General features: G+C 58.9%; 9 protein-coding genes across 9 annotated transcripts; 4 read left to right on the forward strand and 5 right to left on the reverse strand.

Annotated features, from left to right (window-relative positions):
• Nucleotides 1-7: 7 nt before the first annotated feature.
• On the reverse strand, nt 8-3,304 carry TRAVEDRAFT_25742 (uncharacterized protein). Its single transcript, XM_008033660.1, has 5 exons — nt 2,571-3,304; nt 1,928-2,366; nt 1,152-1,869; nt 801-1,078; nt 8-671 (listed from the first exon to the last, which is right to left on the reverse strand). The coding sequence occupies exons 1-5, from the start codon at nt 2,640-2,642 to the stop codon at nt 400-402; spliced, it is 1,779 nt and encodes a 592-aa protein (XP_008031851.1). The 5' UTR covers nt 2,643-3,304; the 3' UTR covers nt 8-399.
• Nucleotides 3,305-3,954: 650 nt separating this feature from the next.
• TRAVEDRAFT_42031 (uncharacterized protein) lies at nt 3,955-5,354 on the reverse strand (the record flags this gene model as incomplete). The annotated part of the gene is made up of 7 exons (XM_008033984.1): nt 3,955-4,250; nt 4,311-4,818; nt 4,868-4,953; nt 5,004-5,051; nt 5,111-5,163; nt 5,222-5,234; nt 5,288-5,354. 7 exons carry the CDS (start codon nt 5,352-5,354, stop codon nt 3,955-3,957), a joined length of 1,071 nt encoding a protein of 356 aa, XP_008032175.1.
• Nucleotides 5,355-5,756: 402 nt separating this feature from the next.
• TRAVEDRAFT_42032 (SGS-domain-containing protein) lies at nt 5,757-6,593 on the forward strand (the record flags this gene model as incomplete). The annotated part of the gene is made up of 4 exons (XM_008033985.1): nt 5,757-5,770; nt 5,829-5,925; nt 5,996-6,158; nt 6,265-6,593. The coding sequence occupies 4 exons, from the start codon at nt 5,757-5,759 to the stop codon at nt 6,591-6,593; spliced, it is 603 nt and encodes a 200-aa protein (XP_008032176.1).
• Nucleotides 6,594-7,455: 862 nt separating this feature from the next.
• On the forward strand, nt 7,456-9,279 carry TRAVEDRAFT_139642 (RTA1-domain-containing protein). The gene is made up of 10 exons (XM_008034816.1): nt 7,456-7,529; nt 7,588-7,686; nt 7,747-7,891; nt 7,975-8,087; nt 8,150-8,172; nt 8,231-8,311; nt 8,371-8,410; nt 8,469-8,658; nt 8,717-8,787; nt 8,843-9,279. Exons 1-10 carry the CDS (start codon nt 7,517-7,519, stop codon nt 9,034-9,036), a joined length of 969 nt encoding a protein of 322 aa, XP_008033007.1. The 5' UTR covers nt 7,456-7,516; the 3' UTR covers nt 9,037-9,279.
• Nucleotides 9,280-14,108: 4,829 nt separating this feature from the next.
• TRAVEDRAFT_95541 (uncharacterized protein) lies at nt 14,109-14,435 on the reverse strand (the record flags this gene model as incomplete). The annotated part of the gene is made up of 1 exon (XM_008034817.1): nt 14,109-14,435. A coding segment is annotated over one exon (327 nt), but the record flags the coding sequence as incomplete, so codon positions are not given.
• A 447-nt stretch (nt 14,436-14,882) lies between these two features.
• TRAVEDRAFT_109548 (uncharacterized protein) lies at nt 14,883-15,137 on the reverse strand (the record flags this gene model as incomplete). Its single annotated transcript, XM_008034818.1, has 1 exon — nt 14,883-15,137. A coding segment is annotated over one exon (255 nt), but the record flags the coding sequence as incomplete, so codon positions are not given.
• A 102-nt stretch (nt 15,138-15,239) lies between these two features.
• On the reverse strand, nt 15,240-15,452 carry TRAVEDRAFT_79176 (uncharacterized protein; the record flags this gene model as incomplete). Its single annotated transcript, XM_008034819.1, has 1 exon — nt 15,240-15,452. A coding segment is annotated over one exon (213 nt), but the record flags the coding sequence as incomplete, so codon positions are not given.
• Nucleotides 15,453-15,888: 436 nt separating this feature from the next.
• TRAVEDRAFT_68394 (RTA1 like protein) lies at nt 15,889-17,314 on the forward strand (the record flags this gene model as incomplete). The annotated part of the gene is made up of 9 exons (XM_008034820.1): nt 15,889-15,913; nt 15,960-16,104; nt 16,155-16,267; nt 16,329-16,351; nt 16,411-16,488; nt 16,540-16,579; nt 16,641-16,830; nt 16,884-16,954; nt 17,007-17,314. The coding sequence occupies 9 exons, from the start codon at nt 15,889-15,891 to the stop codon at nt 17,132-17,134; spliced, it is 813 nt and encodes a 270-aa protein (XP_008033011.1). The 3' UTR covers nt 17,135-17,314.
• A 1,585-nt stretch (nt 17,315-18,899) lies between these two features.
• TRAVEDRAFT_42036 (RTA1-like protein) lies at nt 18,900-20,349 on the forward strand (the record flags this gene model as incomplete). The annotated part of the gene is made up of 10 exons (XM_008033986.1): nt 18,900-18,909; nt 18,965-19,075; nt 19,141-19,285; nt 19,342-19,454; nt 19,511-19,533; nt 19,584-19,658; nt 19,717-19,756; nt 19,816-20,014; nt 20,081-20,151; nt 20,207-20,349. The coding sequence occupies 10 exons, from the start codon at nt 18,900-18,902 to the stop codon at nt 20,347-20,349; spliced, it is 930 nt and encodes a 309-aa protein (XP_008032177.1).
• Between the last annotated feature and the right edge of the window lie 1,520 nt (nt 20,350-21,869).

Consider the following 21,869-nt stretch of genomic DNA (forward strand, 5'->3'; position numbering starts at 1 on the left):
TTTACCTGGAACATCTGGAATTCTTATCGTGACCACAGTCCTGTATTATGGCAGGGTACAGTTGCGCAACTTCAAGCGCACTAAAACGTTTTGCTTTCGCCGGCGACCACGGCCGCTAACGATATACGGGACGTGGAGGGATAAATTATACAAGCGAGCATGTAAATCGCGCGCGGGCGCGACCAGAATATAAGGTGTGTGTGGGGCGAGATTAGATGAGGGGGTGGTATATCCAAGGCGCACCAGCAGCGAGCGCAGACCAGATAGCAAAAACGGCTCGCGGCAGCAGGAGCGACCAAACGTGCAACGACAGACAGATGGACGAACGAACGGCAGGGCGAACGAAAAAACAAGACAAGAGGCAGTGTGCAGCAGATAACGGCCGGAACCGCAGCCGTGCTAGTGCTGCGCCCCGCCTCGCCGTCTCCGCACCAGTGTCCGTGCAGCCGCGCCCTCGTCCGTGCGGGGCGAGTCGGGCGCGTGCGCCTGCTCGAGCCCCCGCTCCTCCGCGGTCACGTCCTCCCCATGCAGCAGCGCGGCCGCCGTCTCGAGGAACCACATGTTCTTCTTGATGAAGTGCACCACGACCGTCCCCCCGAGCCGCTGCCCCGCATACCGCTTCCGCCGTCCCTCGCGGTACCGCCACGCGTAGTCCGGCGTGAGCGCGCCGTCTGCAAAGCGCGCGTGTGACCGGGAGCAGAGATAAAGCGCAGCACGAAGAACAGCGCGCAGCACAGGGCAAAGCAAAGCAAAACGTCAGCCGTGGGATCACGCACAGCACTCGGTGGGAGCAAACGCACCTTCGCGAACGAGCGACATCTGGGAGCCCTCGACGAGCCCCTCGACGCTGTGCTCGAGGCTGAGGCCGGGGTACGGCGGGACGTAGCGCGTGCCGAACGTGGACACCGTCGAAAGCGCCCACCTCTGTGGGGCGGGCACGTCGCGCCCGGGCGGGACGGCGAGCGCGTCGGGGGCAGACGCCTCGCGCGCGGTCTGCTGCGCGAGCTGCTCGAGGTCGTGCCGTACAACGTCCTGCACGCGCTGCGCCTCCGAAGGGAATAGAAAGCCGTGCGAGTATCTGCCGTACAAATCAATGCGAGAAGCGGGCTCGAGATCAGCGCTGGGGTAGGCGAGAGAAGTGGGGTACGTACACGGTGCCTGCGCGCGGATGGTCGTAGATCCAGCAGCGCTCGCTCGCCCAGCGCACCTGGTCCGCGCGGGGGTGCATGCGGATCCACTTGGACGTCTGCTTGTCCTCCGCGCCGTGCGTCATCGTCTTCACGATGGGGTCGTTCGCGACCCAGTCGACGAGCGCGAAGCTCAGCGCGTACATCTCGCCGCCCATGAACCGGTTCTTGATGAGGTATCCCCAGAAGACGAGCGGGTCTGGGTTCGCCTCTGCCGGGTCAGCAGCGAGCATCGATGAGCCTGAGGTGACGTCCAAGGGAACGAACTCTCCGTCGTCTCGGAGCAGCGGAGGCAGCTGTCGCGCAGTGGATTGCTTGCGGACAGATGGTGGTGGCCGTGGCGGCAGCGGGTCGTTGTACAACTGCACCCGCAGACGACCTTCGAGCTCCGCAAGCATGACGAAGGCGTCATCATCCGCCTTCACCACAAAGTCGGGCCGCACCCATTCGCGCGGGGACGCGTTCGTGAGCTGGTCCCTGTGCGCCAATGCGGGATCGTGGCTCGCGAGCGGAGGCGGTGCGCTCGTCGCGTTGGTATAAGAGAAGCCTTCCGGCTTCTTGGCGTAGCCGTCTTCGTACACGGGAGGCACCCACGAGTTGTTCGCCGCCCACGCAAAGAACGCGTGCGACTTGCCCTGGTTCATGTTTTCCTGCATGGGCAAGACGACGATGTCGTTGTAGGCTGCGGGACACCGGGGATTAACGTTGCCAAACGCCGGGACGATCACGCCGGCACTCACTGTCCATCTCCAGCTGCACCTGCCGCTCCCATTCTTTCCTTGGCTGCCCCATGACGAACCGCACGATCGTCCTCGACGTCCCGACACCTCCATCCCCATCGCCCGCACCTTCCCTGCTGCGTACGTGTTGCGCCCATGTCGAGCGCACGTACATCCGGCGTTCCACCGCAGTGTCAATCGAGAACACGCCCACGAACACACCCGCGGGCGCCAGTGTGTCAAACTCCGGCGGCGGGAACTGTGGCACCGTGAAGTTGGCCTGGATCGGTGTCTGCAACCACGATGTCGTGGACATCGACAGCGGGGGCGGGCCGCCCGAGTACTGCGGGAGCGTGCAGTAGCCGCGCCATGGCAGCGGGTCCTTGTCCGGGTTGAGGATATAGATAAGGAGGAAGGTGAGGGACACGCCGAAGATGGTGAGGAAGAGGAGCGTGAGCAGCTACATAGTCGGCGGTGGTCAGCGCTCGGAAGAATCGCATCTAACAGAGCTGGATCCCATGCCCCGACTCGCGCAGCACGCACCTGGCGCTCCGCACACGTCGCAGCATGTGCGAGCGCAGACACGCGCCGGGCGATGGCGGCGGCGCGCGATGGGTAGATGCACCGGGCACGCCGCACAGCAAACCGGAGGAAAGACACGTACAATCGTGACGGGGGTCTTCGGAAAGAGCGGATGGCGGACACAGCGCCTCGCGACGCGTCTGCAGGTGCGCATGCCCCAGACGGCGTCGCGCCAGCGCCGGGACCGCCGGCCGTCGGGCGAGCCAAAGGAGAGCGACCACCAGCGGCGGTGGCGGCCCTCGCGCCGGTGCAGCTGGCGCAGCGCCCGGGGCAGCAGGTGGGCGTCCGGCTCGCTCTCGCTGTCGGAGTCGCAGGAGGACGCGCCGGAGTAGTCGAACGGCTGCGGCGATGCGGTGCGGGACGCGAGCGGCGTGTTCGTCGCGGTGGAGGACACCGAGGACGCAGAGGGGGCGTAGCCGTGGTGGGGGGTGCCGTGCCGCTTGGGGTAGAGCATGGAGCGGTCGGTGGACCGGCGGGGGGCGCACACGTTGAAGTCGTCTTCGTCCTCGTCCTCGTCGTACGGCGGCGAGAACTCGACGAGGGGGTTGGGCTGCGCCGAGTACTGCGCGTCTGGTAGGTGCTTATGCTGGGAAGCGGCAGAGATTGCAGACTGGGAAGCATCGTCGAGAGGGTGCAGGTGGGGTTGGGGGGCGGTTACGGCGGCCTGGGAGGCATGGGTGGGCGGAGAAGTCTGGAAGAGGTCGAGGTGGTCGGACATGGCCAAGCTGGCAGGGAGAGAAGAGAGAGAGAGGGCCAAAAGCCAGCTTGGCGGAGGATTGTTGGAGGACGGGACGGGGAAGGAGAGTAGGGTGGGAGAGAGCTAAACGAGCGTAAGTAGAAGAAGTCGACTGCCGATCGAAAAGCTGCAACAAATGAATTTATTTCCAACTCTGACCTCGGGCCCTTCCCCGGCGCTAACGTCAATGCCCACTCACACAGAGCGGTCCACCGCCCCGGCGGCTGTGCACTCCTCCAATTGACTGCCCCTGAACGAACGAGTTCGCACTACCGCCGTATACATGCTCCTCTCACTGCGCATATTCTACACCCGGGACTGACGATACGACAGCGTACGCAGCGACAATCCGCAGCATCGCTGTAACCTTGTCGTCAGCAAGTTGGAGCGGCGAACTCACGCCTTGATGCTCATCTGATCACAGCAGTCGACGGTAAGTGTCGCCACACTTCAGAGTACTGCCCCGACGCTGTCCATTTAGCACATTGCCCCGCCGCTAGACCTCGTCGATACACGCTCAACATTGCTATATGATCATCCCCCGTTACATTTGCTTCTCTCCATACTGATCATCAACCGGTGCATGGCCATATCTCCCCCCGCCCCCGCCGCTGCCGACTCCCGGCCCGCGATCGACCCCCTCCGGCGCCGGCGACAATCCAGGACCACATATATCATACAGTCACTTGACTTGGTATACCACCCACTGCCTTCAGCCACACCCCACCGCTCAGTGCAGCCCGTTCGCGTACACCTTCTTCCAGCTCGGGCGCTCCTTCATGACATCCCAGAATGCAGCAAGCTTGTTCTGCCGCTCGGTCGAGTCCAGGTTCGTCGCCGCGAGCCCTGCTCGTCTGCGTGCCTCCGCAACCGAGAAGTCCTTGGGCAGGCTGAACCCACCACCGGCATGGAGCTCAATCTTGCCCACTGCCGTGTTGCCGTCGTCGGATGCGTTGGCCCCAGCGAGGAAGGCGATACGGGCAAGCCAGGCCGCGATATGCAGGTCCGCAATAGACAGCTGGTCGCCTGCGCAAGAACAGACGTCAGACATCGGTGTTCTCGAAGTTCAAGTCACGAGGCACATACCGAGCGCGTAGGGGCCGATAAGTTCCTGATGGAGTGTGTTGAGCACGTCCTTCAGGCCATTCCAACCCGCTGTGGCGGACTGGAAATACGCCTCGCGCTTCCGCCGGCTCTCCTCGGACAACTCCGCAGCGCCCTTCTCTGCTTCCTCGAATACGCCAATGAAGCTGTCCGCAGCAATGCGCTTGACCTCCCAGAACGCCTTGGTCTTGTCGGATACATTCAGTGTGCCGTTGTCGCTGTCCGCGAGGAGCTTCACGAGCGTCTCGCGACGACCCTGGAGGAACGGAAGAAGGCCCTTGGCGAGCGCCTTCAGCTCACCCTCCGACCGCGCGTTCGTGTAGAAGAGCGCGTTCGGGTCGGCGGCGGTGCTGTGAATGAGCTCGATGATTTGATTCGCGAGGGTGCTGAACGCAATGGTCGCCGGCGCAAGGGCCGGAGAAGGCGCGGAGGAAGTGGTATGAGTCCGGGACTGCGTGGACCGGGACTTGTCGAGGAACTCGACGATCGCCTGCTACTGGTCAGTATACAGCGCCCTAGTACTCGGGCTCTAGACTCACCTTGGTGTCCTGGATGGCCTTGTAGCGGCTCTCGATTTCCGGAGCCAGAGTCTTCTGGAGCGGGACCACGAGGGTAGGCACGGTACCTGTGGACGCGTCTGGTGACCGAAAAGCAAGCTCATGTTATCTTGCATACCTTCCGGGTTCAGACGCAGGTAAGAAGGCTTGAAGTTCTCCCCCTTGGCTGTTTAAGTACACCGCGTCAGTACTGTGGACTGCCTATCATCGATGCGGGGTGCTCACAGATGTCGACTTCCTTCAAGTCGACCTCATCGCTGCCGTAGCCCTTCTCTTCTCTGTGGCGACGATCGCGCGGTCAGCTTCGATTGGACAGCTGGGTAGGCGATCGCTTACAGCGCGAGGAGCGCTTCAACGCGTCTCAGTACATGACACTAGCGCAGCACGGAGCGCGCGACTCACGAACGGAGGCCCAGACGGATCCGTGGTAGTAGTAGAGCGCGGCCTTGGGGATGTGGGAGTCGGGCATGTTGGGCAGCAGTGAGACGAGACGAGCAGGAGTGAGGAGAAGAGCGAGAGGTGGAGATGGCGTTGCTTGGGTTGAATGTCGCTGTTTGCTCGCCGCCACTCGCACTGGGCCCCGGGGAATGACGTCGGCCCTATTCAATGCGCGACTCGCGGCCAGATCTAGATCTCCCACCCCGCGTCCCGGCGCCTAACCCAGAGCGCGTCTCGCGATCGCGACTCGCGTGTCACGTGCTTCTAGAATATTCCTCGCCCACCCTTCCTGGCCAGTGCGATAGTTGGGTGGCGAGGACCCGGAATCCGATATAAGTCTCTCTTGCACCCGCCTCGTCCTCGTACCCATCGCAGCTCTGTGCCACACACAGGAAGCTCATCGCTGCACCATCGAACACCGCTGACAGCCATCATGGCTACTCTTCGGTGTGTCGCCACCGCGGATCCATTAACCGGGGCTCGCTCTAACGGGGATTCGTTACAGACACGAATTCTACGAGACGGACGAGAGGCTCACACTCTCCATCTTCGACAAGGGCGCGGACCCAGAACAAGTCAAGATCACATTTGAACCGCGCAAGGTGTGTCGCACGCAGTGTCTTCCGCGATCGCAGTCTGACCGTGAGCCACCCCGCCCGGTGGCGTTGCCAGTTCACATACTCCCATGGCGAGAAGAGCCTCGTACTCGAACCGCTTCGGGGCCAGATCGATACTGCCAAGAGCGACTACACGGTAGGCAAGGTCAAGGTCGAAGTGCGCCTTGCCAAGGTCGCCGCGGGCAGGTGGGGCGCGCTCGTCGGGGACAGCCCTGACCGTACGTGTTTCCGCTGCTTTATACCTGTCCATGCGTCTAACGACATCACCCCCGCCCGCTGCTGCGCTATCTGTAATTCACCCTCGCTCCCTCTCACGCCACACAGCACTCGCCACCCTCCCGTCGAGCGCGGCGCCCGCCACCTCTCCGCCCCGCAAGGCGCACAAGAACTGGGACGGCATCACCTCCGAGATCCTCGCCTCGGACAAGCCCGTGTCCCCCGATCAGGACCCGAATGCCGGCGGCGACGCCGCGGTGAACGAGTTCTTCCAAAAGCTGTACGCCGATGCCGACGAGGACACCCGGCGCGCGATGATGAAGAGCTATTCCGAGAGCGGTGGCACCACCCTCAGCACGAACTGGGACGAGGTCGGCAAGGGCAAGGTCGAGGTGAAGCCGCCGGAGGGGAGCGAGTGGAAGAAGTGGGCGGCGTGAAACCACGGTCGTCGGGTCGGTGTGTACGCTATAGTGATGGAATTCTGCTGCCGAAAGTCGAGTGTCGGGGTCGGTCATCCCATGTTGTATCAGTTATGTCGCGCTGTCGCTCTGTAACACTGCTTTGTACCCCCAATCGTCGCCCGTCGCCCTCCTACCTCCATCGCGGCATCTGCAGTGTCTGAACGCTAACCTGTAACACCCTCGCCTACGACGCTCGTCGCTCCCGTTCCCATCCGGAGGTATGTGACACTCCGCTCGACTCTGTTTGGAGCACTATGCTGAGAACTGCCCACAGAGTGCTTGGCCGCAGTGTCCGCCGCAGATCCGGCCTCACTTATTGTGCTTGTTCTGACATGATGGTGCCCGTCAAGGTTTGACCGCTGGAATATGTCATGGTGACAGTCGGCTCCTTGCGCGCGCGCGCCTCCCGAGAACTCATGCAACCAACTCTTCATCTCGCTCAATTGCCCGATCGCACCTCCGGTCTGTGTGTCCCTCTTGCATGCGCATGCCGTCCACAAGCTGAACTGCACGCATTGCAGACTCGTGCGGGCGGTGCGTTACAGTCTCGGCAGGCGTCCATTTCATCTAGCAGATACAAATGCTGCGCGCGAGCGCCGTCAGCGCTGTCTTTAGAACGCGCGCGGGCCCTTTGTGGGTTGCACGGTCGGTCGATATCCGGGCCCGCAGCAGTAGACCTGCGGTGTATGCTGCTCCGTTGCAGGGTCTCGGACAGCTTTCGCGACGCAAACGCTCTCTGCACAGACGCTCCGTCACGCACTCTATATAGGCATCCCTCGTAGACGAGGTCCCCTCTTTGGACTCACTGATTGTGCTCGCCGGTCGAACCTCCCCTGCCCACTGTCCTCCCAAGTCCCCACGTCCCTCTCCCCTTTTCCCTAGACCTTAGACGCTACATCATGAGCGACACAAGTACGTTGCCTGCGATGCTTCCTGAGCTTCTCTCGCTGAACGTGCTTCTCTCGCGTAGATTCCACCATTTCGGATCCGAGCCAACAGGACCTGTATGGTTATGTCCCAGACCGGGATGTATGTATCATCTTCGTCGTGCTCTTCAGTATCTCAGCCGGTATGTGCACCCTTCTCTTCCTGACCCCGTCAATCCCCTGATTAACGTCGCCACCCACAGCGATCCACCTGGCCGAGGCGGTGTACTTCCGCATGAGTTGGCTCTTCGCCACCGCCGTGTTCTCCGGCGTTGCCGAAATCCTCGGCTGGTCAGCACGACTGTGGTCAAGCTATAGCCCGTTCGATCAGGACCCGTATATCATGCAGTAAGTGGCACTGAACACCACGACGCCGTCGCCGATGGCGTACGCGGATCCCGGTTACAAGTACTTACGTCTGTGGTGCACAGGCTTACCGTCACCATCATCGCGCCCTCACCGCTCGTAGCCGCGCTCTTCATCCTGTTCGGGCGCATCTCTGAGCGGCTCGGCGAGCACTACGGGCGCCTCACCGCAATGTGGTGTGAGTTTCAGGTTTACGCAGTCCCGGGAGTCCCCCTGTACTGACGTGTGTGGCCCGTCCAGACTCCATCATTTTCCTGACATGTGTAAGCCGCACTTCATGCGCTCTCCGAGGGCGGGCGGGGCTCACCCTATCATCCGCAGGACATCATCTCGCTCGTCACGCAAGGCGTGGGAGGCGGCATCGCGGGCTCCTCGATTGGAAACCAGAGCCAGGTGGACCTCGTGCGTAGCGCAGTGCATTCGTATCTGCGGTGGCGTTTTCTAAACTTGCATTTGCGCAGGGCGGCAACATCATGTTGGCCGGGATCATCTTCCAGCTAGGTCAGTCTGGCGCCGCGCGCGCGTTCGTATGGCGTGCTGACGCTCCCGCGCCCCGCAGCGTCCATCACCGTATTTGTGATCCTCATGAGCGAGTACTTCCTGCGGTACCTCACGGACCGGCCGATCAGGAAGGCGAACAAGGACCCGAATGCGGAGGAGGCGTACATCCCCGCGCGCGGCGCGACGACGCCGAAGATGCGGCTCATGATCGTCTGTGTGCTTATGATGACGTTCTTCCTGATCATTCGGTGCGTGAACATATAGGAGTGAGTGTACGCACATGCATCTGACGCCGGGTTCTTGCAGGTCGGTCTACCGTATGATCGAGCTCATCGACGGCTTCAACGGAAAGATTATCCAGACCGAGATCTACTTCAGTACGTCTGGTACTTTCTGTAAAGGAGAGTGGTACAGATGCTAACCTTTGTACAGACATCTTCGACGGCGCGATGGTCGTCCTTGCGATCTACACCCTGAACGTGCTGCACCCAGGATGGCTGCTCGAGCGGGTGTACCACCAGACCGCGGTGTCCCTGCGCGAGATGAGCCCGAGCGGGTCCCCCCGCACGTCGCTCCTGAACCTGAAGGGCGGCGCCGCGCGGGTCAACATGGGTGAGGCGGAGTGATAATGACGAGTTGAGATGATGATACGCACCGTACGTAGTAGTAGTGTTCTTGCTGCCCCGGAGACTCGCGCGGGGCCACGTTCGCTCCCAGGACATTGTAGTTATTGTACGCGAGTCGGACTGTCGTTTTTCGTTCGAGTTCCGAGAGTGTGTGGATGGTGGGGAGGGTGTGTCTTGTACCAGTTGTAGTAGACCAGACGGCCCTAGCATCTAAATACCCTAATATATAGCGTGTAGACGAGACGTTTCCCGGCTGTGCGCGCGAGGTTCCTGGCCGGTGATGGGTGTATGTTGCGGCGCAGTGCGTGTGCCTCACGGTAGAACCGCGCCTCGGGCTGCGGCCGATGTAGCGATCCTAGACGCCTGCCTAATCGGAGGGCGATTGTGTCCCTTACAAGCGCCCAGTGTCCGTACGCTCTTCGTAATTTCCGCGGTTGTCGCTTTCCCCCACTTGCCTCTTCTCTTGCTTCATCTTCAGCACTAGCATACGGATATGCCTCAATCGGCCCTACCCTGACGAATCGAAACTCATTTGATACTGAAGGACTCGAACCGCAACGTGAAGGACTCGATCAACCCTTGCTACGGTGACTCTCACAGGCTGCTCAAGACGTGCTTCAAGGCTACTGGCAGCTGCTCGCTGCGCTTGATCTCTCACACTAGTAACCACGCGTGAACGAAGGCACGCAGTATAGGTATGCAGTGCGCATAAACGAAAGGCGTTCATCAACAGGTACAGGGCGCGTTTGGGCAAGTTGCGACCCGGGCCCGCTTCGTATATGTATGGTCTTTCAACGATAATGTCTATTGTGTTCGACGAGGTTGTGTGCTAAAAATTCACCATTGCTGTTGCATCTACATTCAGGCTCTCATCACCATCCGAAAAATATACACGGAATGAGTATACGACATTCACACAACCTCTATGACACAGCCAGCGAGACAGCCCATCAAATGCGACTGTGGGCGCAACGCTGCCAACAAACGGCGGGCGAGCTGCGCCCCGCTATCCACCGTCGGCGAAGTCGGCTTCCGCAGTCTACGCGATGACACAACTGCGTCGCAGTCTTGAATGCCACTGTGGTTCCACCGCCCGCAGCTCCACAGTTATGCATCGGTAAACCTCGGCGTAGGCCTGGCATGTACCATGCGAAGTCCTCGACGCAGGAGAGGACATGTGCGAAGGCGTCGGAGTCGTCAGCCGCGGAGCGAGGAATTGGCATCAATCCGCAACTCCCTTGTTGATTCATGGCGCAAAGGACAGACCGTAGGCGCATGCGGGAGCCCACCTCGCTCTCTGTGTGGGTCAGGATCTGGTTGCTAACAGAAATTCACCACCTTAACATGGCGGCGTGTGGGTTATAAGGCGCAACGACCGTCTTGAGAAGCTCCATCGACTCCCGCTACCGACACATTGACTGTGTCTGCCTTCTACGCCACACTCTGCTTTTAATCTACTTCGCCTCTCTCACCACCTGAATGTCCTCCAATCGTATGTCATCTATGCGTGAGGAGCCTACTTCAACGCTTACATGTGCTCTCCAGATACCCTGAGCGACCACGATGCATACGGCCATCTGACGTCTCCTTTCTACGGCTATCTGCCCACGGCCTCGGTGAACCAGATCTTCTTGGTGCTCTTCACGTTATCCCTTTGTGCGTGGTTATAGTTTTCGGAGGTTATATCGTGCCGGGCGAGTTCCTAGAACGAGCAGGAAGTCAGACTCAGTCTCGCGGGCACTAGAATGTGGCAAGAGCTGTATTATGTACCTAGAACGAGCAGGAAGTCAGACTAGAGTAAAGTCAGCTATCTGTACGAGTTTCTAGGTGAACAGAAAAGAGCGTACCTCAGTCTCGCGGGCACTAGAATGTGGCAAGAGCTGAGGCACGACGAGAAGAAAAAACGAGCGTTGGCTCTGCGGAATGCTTATGTAATCTACGAATAAGCGCTAGTACTATAACGGGCCATTAGCCTCGACGCACACGGTGGCCGATGAAACTACCGTACTTCAACACGCCCACTCAGCGGTCATAGTGTAGCTAATCTATAGTGAATGTATCGTAGATGGTCAAAGCAAGCCCAATAAAGTAGTGAAATAAACATGCTTCGCGCGCGCGAGGCCCTTCGTCAACACGTCGGCCGTCTGGTCGCCCGTAGGGACGTACTCGACGTCGATCGTGCCGCGCTCGAGCTCGTCGCGGATGAAGTGGTGACGAATGGCGATGTGCTTCGTGCGGTCGTGGAATGATGAGTTCTTCGCAAGAGCCATCGCGGACTGGTTGTCGACAAGGATGAGCGGCGCGCCGGGGCCGGAGTCGCCGACTTCACGGAGCGCGGGGCAGTCGAGGTCGTCGAGGAGTTGACGGAGCCAGAGAGCCTCCTTGGCGGCCAAGGCCAGAGCGACGTACTCGGCCTCGGTGCTGGACTGCGCGACGGACTGCTGCTTGCGAGAGCACCAGCTGATTGCGCCGCCGCCGAGTTGGAAGACGTACGCGCTCGTAGAGCGACGGTCGTGGTAGTCGCCCGCCCAGTCAGCGTCAGAGTAGCCGAGCGGCGTCGTGAGCCCGAGTGCGTCGTCGAGGTCCTCGCCGTAGGTGAGGCGCAGCGATGACGTTCCGCGCAGGTAGCGGAAGACGCGCATGAGCGCGGTCCAGTGCTCGGGTCCAGGTGCCGCAGCGTGCTTGCTGAGTGTCCCGACAGCGAAGGCGATGTCCGGGCGCGTCCCGAGCATCGCGTACATGAGCGAGCCAAGCGCGCTCTGGTACTGCTTCGCGTCCATGGCGGGCTCGGTGAGCTTGTCGAGCTTGAGGTGCGCCTCGATGGGAGTGGTGACCGGCCGACAGGCCGACATGCCGTGACGCTCGAGGATGTCCTCGATGTAGCGACCTTGCGAGACGGTGAGCGTGCGGCGCGCGCGGTCGCGGCCAATCTCCATCCCGAGGATCCACTTTGCGGGTCCGAGGTCGGTCATCTCGAAGCGGGTGCTGAGCGTCGCCTTGAGTGCGTCGATCGCGCTGCGGCTGTTCCCGACAATGAGCATGTCATCGACGTACAGTGCGATGACGAGGAGGATGCCGCCCTCGAACTTCGTGAAGATGCTGTGGTCAGTGTCGCTTCGACGAAATCCGAGAGACTCAAACTCGGTGCGGATCTTTTTGTACCACTCGCGGCTGGCCTGCTTGAGGCCGTAGAGGGACTTCTTGAGGCGCCAGACGTGGCCGTCGCGGCACAACGAGCCAGATGGGGCCGTCATGAAGATTTCTTCGCTCAGGTCGCCGTTGAGGAACGCCGACTTGACGTCCATCTGGTCGACCTCGAGATCGAAGACAGCGGCGAGCGCGAGGAGCGTGCGGATGGAGGCGAATTTTGAGACGGGAGCGAAGGTCTCGGAGTAGTCGATGCCCTCGACTTGCGTGAAGCCCTTCGCGACCAGGCGGGCCTTGTACCGCTCGATCGTGCCGTCGGGGCCACGCTTCACCTTGAAAACCCACTTGCAGCCGACAACCTTGCGGTCGCGCGGCTTCTCCACCTCGTCGTAGAGCTCCGCCTTCGCAAAAGCGAGTAGCTCCTCCGCGCAAGCGGCCTTCCACATGTCCGCATCAGGGCGGGACATGGCTTCCTCGTAGGACTCCGGGTCGGCATCCAGAGGGATTGTGCGATGAGCGTGCTCATCGCCCACTCGCCCGAGTGCTTCGTCAACTTCTGCTTCGTCTGAAGCATCAGCCGAAGCGTCCATGTCGCTCCCCTCGACGCTCGCAGCCGGTGCGGTGACCACCGTGCGCTTTCGGTTGTAAGACGAGACCTTGTAACGAGGGTCATCGTCCCGAACGGGCGGATTACGCACACGGGTGGAGCGGCGGACAGGCTCCGCAGGCAGAGGCTGAGGCTCGGGGGGACCCTCGGGCGCAGCTGGGGAGCTCGGTGCGGGAGGTGCCACCTCCCCGTCATCCGGAACGTCCTCAACTGTGACCTTGAACTTGGGCGTGGTAGCCGGGTTCTCGGGGGCAGGAACGGGAGCAGGAGTGTCGGGGAGAGCTGGGATGGGGTCGACAGAGATGGTGACTCGGTGAGGTTGCGAGCTGGTGTCGCCTTCAATGAAGACGACATCGCGGGACTCGTAGACACGCCCAGTTGGGCGGTGCAGCAGTCGGTATGCGCGCTTGTTCGGAGACCAGCCAATGAGCACGCACTCGAGCGACTTGGGATCGAGCTTTTTGCGCTTCACGTCCGGGATATGGACGAAAGCCTTGCACCCGAAGGCGCGGATATGTGCGACCGAGGGCTTGTTGCCAGTGAAGACCTCGTGCGGGGTTGTGTTGCCGTCGAGCATGCGCGAAGGAGTGCGGTTGATGATATGGATGGCGTACAGGCAGGCCTCGCCCCAGTACGTGTTGGGTAGGCCAGCGTCCTGCAGCATCGAGCGGGCCATCTCCATGACGGTGCGGTTCGCCCGCTCCGCCATCCCGTTCTCCTGTGGCGTATACGCGTTCGTGAGCTCGTGGTGAATCCCGTGCTCCTTGAGGAATGCGTCCAGCTCGTCGTTGACGTACTCGCCGCCGCCGTCCGTCCTGAGGATGTTGAACGGCTCGCCCGTGATGACTTCGCTGCGCGTGATGTAGTTCTTGAGCGCGGACGTCTGGTCGGACTTGTGACGGAGGAGGTCGCCCGAGAAGTGGTGCGAGTGGCCTTCGACACACAAGCTGAGGTACTTGTGGCCACTCGGAGTCGCCGTGTCCATCGGACCCTGGAGGTCAACGTGCGTGCGGTGGTTGACGCGGGGGTACTCCGCAGTCGTCTCCTTCGGAATCGCATCGCGAGTCTGCTTGCCGAGGAGGCAAGCCACGCACGGAATCTTCGGCCGCTTCATCGAGCCGATGACGTCCATGCCCTTCACCATGCCGTTGCGCACCATCTTGACGACGGAGTCGACGTTCAGGTGCCCGAGGCGGCGGTGCCAAGTCGAGACGTCTGCGCGCGACTTGCGCGAGGCGTTCGCGACCAGTGCGTGGAGGTCGGGCGTAGGACCGGGGTCGATGAGAGAGTCGCCGGAGACGCCGTCGAGTAGCGTAGTGTATGCTCGCTCTTCAGCGATGACCGGCTCCGCATGGAGGACGTAGAGGCCCTCGTTCTCAGATGCAGTGGCGATCCGAGCTCCCGCAGCATTGACGATGGCGCAGCCGCCTTGCTCGAAGTTGACGGAGTAGCCCCGGCGCACAAAGTGCGAGACGGACAAGAGGTTGCCGTCGAGGTCGGGGACGTAGTACACCCCAGGGACGATCGCCTTCTCGAGCTTGCCGTCCTGCTTGAGGTGAAGCGAGATGTTGCCGATGCCCGTGGCGTGTATGTAGCGCTCGTCGCCGAGCCAGACGCGCTTGGGGTGCTCGAGCTCCTTGAACGAGATGAACCAGTCCCGTTGCGAGCTCATGGGGGAGGAGGCGCCCGAGTCGACGATCCACTGCGAGTGGCGGACGCGGTCGTGGAGGGCGTTGGCAACAAAGAGACGGATAGTCTCGTCGCCGATGGTGACAGTGGCGACCTTTGCGTTGAGGTCGCCGGTCTTGTCCTTGACGTCTTTCGCGATCGCGGCAGACGCTTGCTCGGCCTTGAGCTTGCGGCACTCGTCCTTGACGTGTCCGATTTTGTGGCAGTGAGCGCACTTCGGCTTGTTGCCAGGCTTCGAAGTCGACTTAGCCTTCGTCGGCTTCGGCGGACCCTTCTTGTTCGTCGTTCGGGCTAGGAACGCGGACTGGGTGCCAGCCTGCTCCTTCCGACTCTTCTCCTCGTTGAGGACCTGAGAGACGACCGTGTCGGTCGAAAGAGTGGCGGAGGAGGACATGAGGATGGTGCGGAGTGTGCTGTAGGAGGCCGGAAGCGACGTGACCATAGCAATAGCTACGAGTGAGTCGTCGAGGGACTGTCCGAGTTGTTCGAGCAGTCGGGCTTTGAGCTGCATGGCGTCGAGCTGGGTCTCGAGCGAGTCGTCATCGGAGAGCGTACCGCGGAAGAGCTCCCCTATGAGCGTCGCTATCGTCTGCTTGCCCTTCCCTTCGTATCTCGACAGGAGCTTGTCCCATGCGTCCGCGGATGTCTTCGCGAGCATGACGCTGCTCAGGGGCGCGTCGTCGAGGGTGAGGGTGATCTGGAGCTTTGCGAGGTGGTCTCGTTCATTCCAGGAGGCGGCAGCGACCGCGTCGGCGTCGCTTGGTGCTCGCTCCGTCTTGCTGACGATTCCCCAGAGCTTTCGCGTCTCGAGGATCATCTGCAGGCGAAACTTCCACATCGGGAAGTTCGTGCCGTCGTCCTTCAGGTTCGCGATGTCGAATAGACGGTTCGATTGCGCAGTAGTGAGCGTGGGAGACGCATCCTGCGTGTGCGAAGCCTGAGGAGTAGGCGTGGGAGGGGCTGCGGCGCCGGCGTCGGCGGTTGGCTCGGTCGGGTTGGTCATTGTGGAGTAACGACTGTTGGCAAGATCTCAACGGTGGGGATCTTCTGAGTGTTCGGCTAGAGCGTTCAAGCAGGGCTCATAACCTTTCGGAGGTTATATCGTGCCGGGCGAGTTCCTAGAACGAGCAGGAAGTCAGACTCAGTCTCGCGGGCACTAGAATGTGGCAAGAGCTGTATTATGTACCTAGAACGAGCAGGAAGTCAGACTAGAGTAAAGTCAGCTATCTGTACGAGTTTCTAGGTGAACAGAAAAGAGCGTACCTCAGTCTCGCGGGCACTAGAATGTGGCAAGAGCTGAGGCACGACGAGAAGAAAAAACGAGCGTTGGCTCTGCGGAATGCTTATGTAATCTACGAATAAGCGCTAGTACTATAACGGGCCATTAGCCTCGACGCACACGGTGGCCGATGAAACTACCGTACTTCAACAATAGTCGCCGTTGTTTCTCTAGTCGCAGGTGCTGAGAAGTATAATCCAGTCACTCATGTGGTACAACTGTGGCAAACCCGGGCCTGGTGGCTTCTTCCGACCGTTGTCCTCGCCGGCACTGGGGAGCTCATCGGCTGGACCGGCCGTACTTGGTCGCACTATGATCCGCTGGAATACAACGCCTACCTTATACAGTGCGTCTTACACTACCGCCGGACGCCCATTGCTGATCAAATTTTGCCAGGACCGTCACGCTGATCATCGCGCCGACGCCACTCATTGGTGCCCTGTTCATCACGTTCGGTAGACTTTCGGCGCGTCTTGGACAAGAATACAGCCGCCTTAGTCCTCGTCTATGTACGTGACCCTTCGTCCACTTACCTCATCTTAGGCGAGACTAACTAGGGCTCGTCTCTAGACTCCAGAATATTCTTCACTTGTGTAAGTCGCAGGTCGATATTGTGTGATATACGCTATTCTAACTGTGTGGCTTTGAATAGGATTTCGTTGCCCTGCTCGTTCAAGCGGGAGGAGGTGGGATCGCTGCCAGCACCAGCAACATCAAAACCAGCGAAATGGTCAGTCGCGTCGTATCTATGCGACGCCGTCCTCGTTGACAGTACGTCCAGGGCAGCAACATCATGCTTGGAGGAATCATTTTCCAGCTGAGTACGTTTGCAGCCCGCGTTGCGCTTCGGACCTCCCTGACATTGCCCTGTTCTTTCCCAAGTCTCGCTGTCCGTATTTTGCGTACTCGTCGCAGAGTACCTAGTGCGCCGCTTCAAAGATAGGCCACTGGGGAAGGCCACCATGAACGACTCGACCCTGACCCTCACTGACACGCTTCGAGGACCAGTCGAGAAGCCGATGCGGCTGTTGGCCTTGGGACTTTGCATGGAAGCCCTGTTCCTGTATATTCGGTACGTCGTATTGACTGCGATAGGGATTTGAGGCTTATGCAATATATTCACAGGGGTATCTATCGCACTGTCGAGCTAGCGGACGGCTGGAACGGAAAGGTCATTCAAACCCAGTCCTTGTTCAGTACGTTTCCTGTATTGAAATACCGGCTTGGCGCGCTCACGTCTCTGATTAGTTGTCTTCGACGGCGTCATGGTTTTTCTGACGATGTTCACTCTCAACGTGTTCCACCCTGGCCGCTTGCTCAAGAACGCAGGCTCTGGAGGAGGCGCCGGAATGTCCGAGAAGAATGTCGCGGTGTAGGTCTTGTAGCACTGGGCACGCTGGCCGTGACGCGTGGTATGCTCACATTCGGTGGGATCACCATCGGACATTGGGACTATTAGTACTTACTTTGACGGACTTAAGCTTGTTGCCGCGATAGCGGCTTCACTCACACTTTCGGTATTCTGTATCTGGATACAATGCCATGCCATTCCTTGCCTATTCCTTGCCATCCATTCATGCTTCGACGCCACTTGGATGCTCACCAACGCATGCCACATATTGCCAGGCGCGATCATCGATACAAAACTCGCGGCAATTGAAGAGCATCAGGTCGAGCTACACTCAGTCATGGTAGGCGCATACCATCGCGGTTTGTCCTGCCTGGCGCAAATTCCTCAGGCCTCAAGTGGGATCCTACACCCATGGGCTGCCAGCGCGCTATCCAACCCTAATTTTAGAAAATCATTCCTTCTCACACGCGGAGTACTGCGCGTTACAACGCAAACCCCTGCAAACGCCCACGATCCAATCAAGCCGATTGCCTAATCGGGAGACATTGTGCCAAGCAAGCGCCCACACTGATCGAAGTGCCGCGACTTCGCACACGGCGTGGCGGTGGTTGTGCTCATAGTCGACCGTCATTGCTCATCTCATCTCACTCGCATTTTGTCTTTGAAGCTATCTGGGGCCATCGTTTTAACCAGGAGCCCTATCAATGCACCTCATAAACGCACTCACTTTGTGTCAAACAAGGTCACCACTGAAATATTGACTAACGGTGAATAGTTGGCTTCGTTCATAAAGAGATTGCGGTCAAACTTATCAGATACTCACGCCGCTGCTCGCAGCGATAGAAACGGCAACTGATGGATTTTTGGCACTCGCAACAGCGGCATCGGTGGTAGCGGAATCTCGTGCGCCGCTGCGGCGGAGGTACGCAGCCACGATAATCGACGTATTGAAGAACAGGAGCTGTGGGTAGCGGCCTGTATCGCAGCAGATACACGCAGCGAAATACCAATGGCATGCGACTCTGACAGACATCAAGGGACGAAATTCCCCAGTCGTAGTTCTTCCGGTCCCACGGTGTACCTTTCACCGATGCGGTACGGTCGGTGCATTGGATTGAAGACTCACACAATGATCCTGAGGAGCGCTGTTAACTTCGCAAATTTGAATGCATACGTCGACCGAAGACGCGCTCCAGGAGCATTAACGCGGGGGTAAGTGGTGTCGGCAATGTATTGTACGTTTAGCGGGATTCCACAGCGCGGGGGTCATGCGGCGCCACCAGGCACGAAGACATGACTGCGTCGCAGTTGTGCGTACCATGGTCGCAACGCCATCCGCAGCGTGGCGGTGGGACTCGCGCAAACATCGCGTTCTGGAACTCGCACAGCCCCCTCCGCTCACGACGACTCGAAGCAGATGCAGCCAGCGTGCAAAGGGTACGCATACTTGCACGTATTGGCAATCTTGTAATAGGACTAATATTGTCAGAAAGCTAGCGAGTCATCCAGGAATAAAGCAATCCTCGGCCAGCGCGGGGCCCTACGGAGCGTATGAGCCGACCGCTAATTCGATCACATCATCCGTAGCACCCAGACGTTCATCGCTATGTATTCCTCGCGCGCCATTTCTGACAGCAATACCGTCTGCCGCGCAGCTCGGCTTCCACGCTGTCCAGCCATCGGTCATCGCGGAGGATGTATATTAAACAGCTTCAGAAGGGTAGGTCCTGTACACACCGTTCCTCCTTCTTTACGACTTTCGACATTTAATTCCTCGTTCTCTGGACGCGATGTCTGACCGTATGTGACTTGGCATGACTGGGTTCTTAGCAAGGGAGCTGATCCATTTCTCTAGCTGCTTTTACCGACCGCGACGCGTCTGGACATCTTACCTCCCCGTTTTATGGTTATCTACCCACAGCGTGGGTCAACGATCTCTTCCTGGTCTTGTTCGGACTATCCACCAGTACGTACACCCAGGCGCCTTGCCAGGGGGTTGAACGTTGAGGTTTGCTGACCCGATCCGTCCAGTTTTCCACCTCGTGCAAGCGATCCGTACCCGTACGTGGTGGCTCCTTCCGACGGTCGTTCTCGCCGGCAGTGGCGAGTTCATCGGCTGGGGCGCCCGTACTTGGTCTCACTACGCGCCGTTGAATCACGACCCTTACCTCGCTCAGTATGTCCAGACTGCTTTGTTCAGTGCGGTGGCTGGGTTTACTCATCGTCCTCTAGGATTATTACTTTGATCGTTTCTCCGACGCCGCTGATTGGTGCTCTGTTCATCACCTTCGGGCAACTTTCTTCCCGCCTTGGACACGAGTACAGTCGCCTCAGCCCTAGACTCTGTGAGTACGCTGCCTGTCAACATTTGAGCTCCGGGCACTGACTGCCTCTCGTTCAGACTCCAAGATTTTCTTCACATGTGTAAGCCCGTAGTTCGCGGCTGCGCATAACATCATCCTGACCTGAAGCAGGACATCGTTGCTCTGCTCGTCCAAGCAGGAGGTGGAGGGATTGCTTCAGGTTCTAGCGACGCAAGCGCCAAGCTGGTTCGTGAAACAGAATATTCAGTTTGGTACATATGTCCAATCCTAATCGGAGCTATAGGGTAGCAACATCATGCTCGCTGGCATCATATTCCAACTCGGTATGTCGCCTCATTATGAACTCCTACCTATATTGACATGCTCTTCTTTTCCGGAATAGCCTCCCTGAGCGTCTTCTGCATCCTGGTGGCAGAGTACTTGATACGCCGCATCCAAGACAAGCCGTTGAAGCGACGCACGATTAACGACTCAGGCTCGGCCGAAACCTTTGTCTTTTCGTCTCGGATGGGTCCAATTCCGAAGCCATTGCTGCAGCTGGCCTGTGGGCTCTGTGCCGAAGCTACGTTCTTGTATATCCGGTACGGCATCCCTCCCTTGAAAGTGTATACAGGGCTTATAGCTGACTCCGACCCGGATTCATTCAGCGGCATCTACCGGACCATCGAGCTTGCGGACGGATGGCAAGGGAAGATCATCCAAACACAGTCTTTGTTCAGTGCGTCGTCGTACCTTATATGATCGTAGTACGTACACTGACCAATTCGGGACAGTCGTCTTTGACGGCGTCATGGTCTTCCTGACGATGTTCAGCTTGAACGTCTTCCATCCTGGCCGACTACTGAAGGCCGCTGACTCCGAGTCGGGGGTAGAGAAAGACATCATTCCTATGGGAACAAGGAGTCCCGTAGTATGAACTCTGTTGGGTTCTGAAGATGGTACACGGCGAGTCGATTGGGATTTGTCTGGACACATGGTGACTATACTCGGTATTGAACGGCGGTGTGTGGACTTTGGGACTTTTCCGGGAAGTATCGTACTAGCTGAGCTAGCTTGTTCGTTACAATGGATATAACATGTCATTCTTAGAATCCGTGCATATGTTCGAATGAGTGCACCCCTCCAAGGCTTCCTTTGAGCCGTGGTTCGTATCCGCACCTTTGAATACCCTGTGATCACTTTGATAGAATAAGTGCTTACTACATTTATACGATGCTACTTCCGAATATGAATGGTCTTGAATGTGGCGCTTAACAATTCCGCTACTGTCGGACATCGACGCACGCTCAAGCGCTCATTGTGGCTTCCTCTCTCGCCACGACGTCCGACTTTCAACCACGACAAGATTTAACTGGCTTCCCGTCTCTACCGTTTCGCGTGCTCCAGCGTTTCTAGCCCAGATCAAAGCACGAAGTCGATGTTGGCAACCACGCCTCAACCATGTCCGACTCGGACTTAAGATACAAGCTGAGTCACGCTCAGCTGCGCACGCCGCACGTTGATGCCTCAATTCTAACATCCTTCAAAGTCTAGATCAAAGCCCGACAACAACTCATAGCACAGGAGGCCCGGCTCGGACGGTATATGCATACACCCATAGGTAGCCGGGAAGGACTTGTTGTTGCCTTGTTGTCGATCGCAGCATCAGGAGCTGTGCTGCGGTGTCATGCAAATTCAGCCCCAACAGCGCCTCCATGCTGGGCGACCCGCTGCAATAGGTCAGGATGTGTGTGCACGGTGCCCTTGGCGATCTCTGCGCGCCACGCTACTGCGTACTACTCACAGAGTCCAGGTCCGATCATTTACCACCTTCCACGGCCCCGGGCCCTGAAACGATTTCGTAGGTTATGCGCCCGGCTAGTTTGGCAAGATCCGATACCGGGTCCGCTTTTCAAGAGATTTCTCCATGGTCACACGCGGCGGACCTCCTCAAGAGAGGACGCGCCTTTTGCTGTCTAGTCATGCATCTCGGCAGAAACTACAGCGGCTCGCCTTACCGTAATGTGGTTCTAATCGAGGATATATGGTCGAAAGAAACATCTCCAGCGTTTCAGGATTGTGTTGCTTGTGTATATCGAGCATCAACGCTTCATTCTGATCGGAGGCGTTTCCGCGCATTTTGATGGGATTGGACTGCGTCGCAGCTGTTTACGCTAGTGTCTCGGCCGCATGCCAGCGCACGCCGCACGCCGCAGCGGGGCTATGGGCATCTCGCAGTACACCGTGCCCGTAGGTGTTAATGTGATCGGTACGCTTAACCGCAAAGTTACCCGGGCGCGTTGACTGTGTTGCCTACAGGAGACCTCAGGGAACGCAGGGCAGAGAAACTCACGAAGGAATCCATACGTTGCAGAACGTGCTCAGTCTATTGCGACAAAAATTGCCGAAGCGAGCGAGCGTTGATACGAATCCCCCGATTGTCTCCGGAGTGACGAC

This window comes from Trametes versicolor (genome assembly GCF_000271585.1).
Source record: "Trametes versicolor FP-101664 SS1 unplaced genomic scaffold TRAVEscaffold_1, whole genome shotgun sequence".
Lineage (NCBI taxonomy): Eukaryota > Fungi > Basidiomycota > Agaricomycetes > Polyporales > Polyporaceae > Trametes > Trametes versicolor.

Excerpts from the sequence above, each read along its gene's own strand:
- TRAVEDRAFT_139642 (XM_008034816.1), top strand. Across the intron at positions 8,173-8,230 it reads CCATCATTTTCCTGACATGT|GACATCATCTCGCTCGTCAC; the intron begins GTAAGCCGCACT and ends TATCATCCGCAG. Across the intron at positions 8,659-8,716 it reads ACGTTCTTCCTGATCATTCG|GTCGGTCTACCGTATGATCG; the intron begins GTGCGTGAACAT and ends GGGTTCTTGCAG.
- TRAVEDRAFT_25742 (XM_008033660.1), bottom strand. The coding sequence starts at position 2,642 with ATGCGCACCTGCAGACGCGTCGCGAGGCGCTGTGTCCGCCATCCGCTC. Across the intron at positions 2,367-2,570 it reads CGAAGACCCCCGTCACGATT|CTGCTCACGCTCCTCTTCCT; the intron begins GTACGTGTCTTT and ends CCGACTATGTAG. Across the intron at positions 1,079-1,151 it reads CATCCGCGCGCAGGCACCGT|ATACTCGCACGGCTTTCTAT; the intron begins GTACGTACCCCA and ends TTTGTACGGCAG.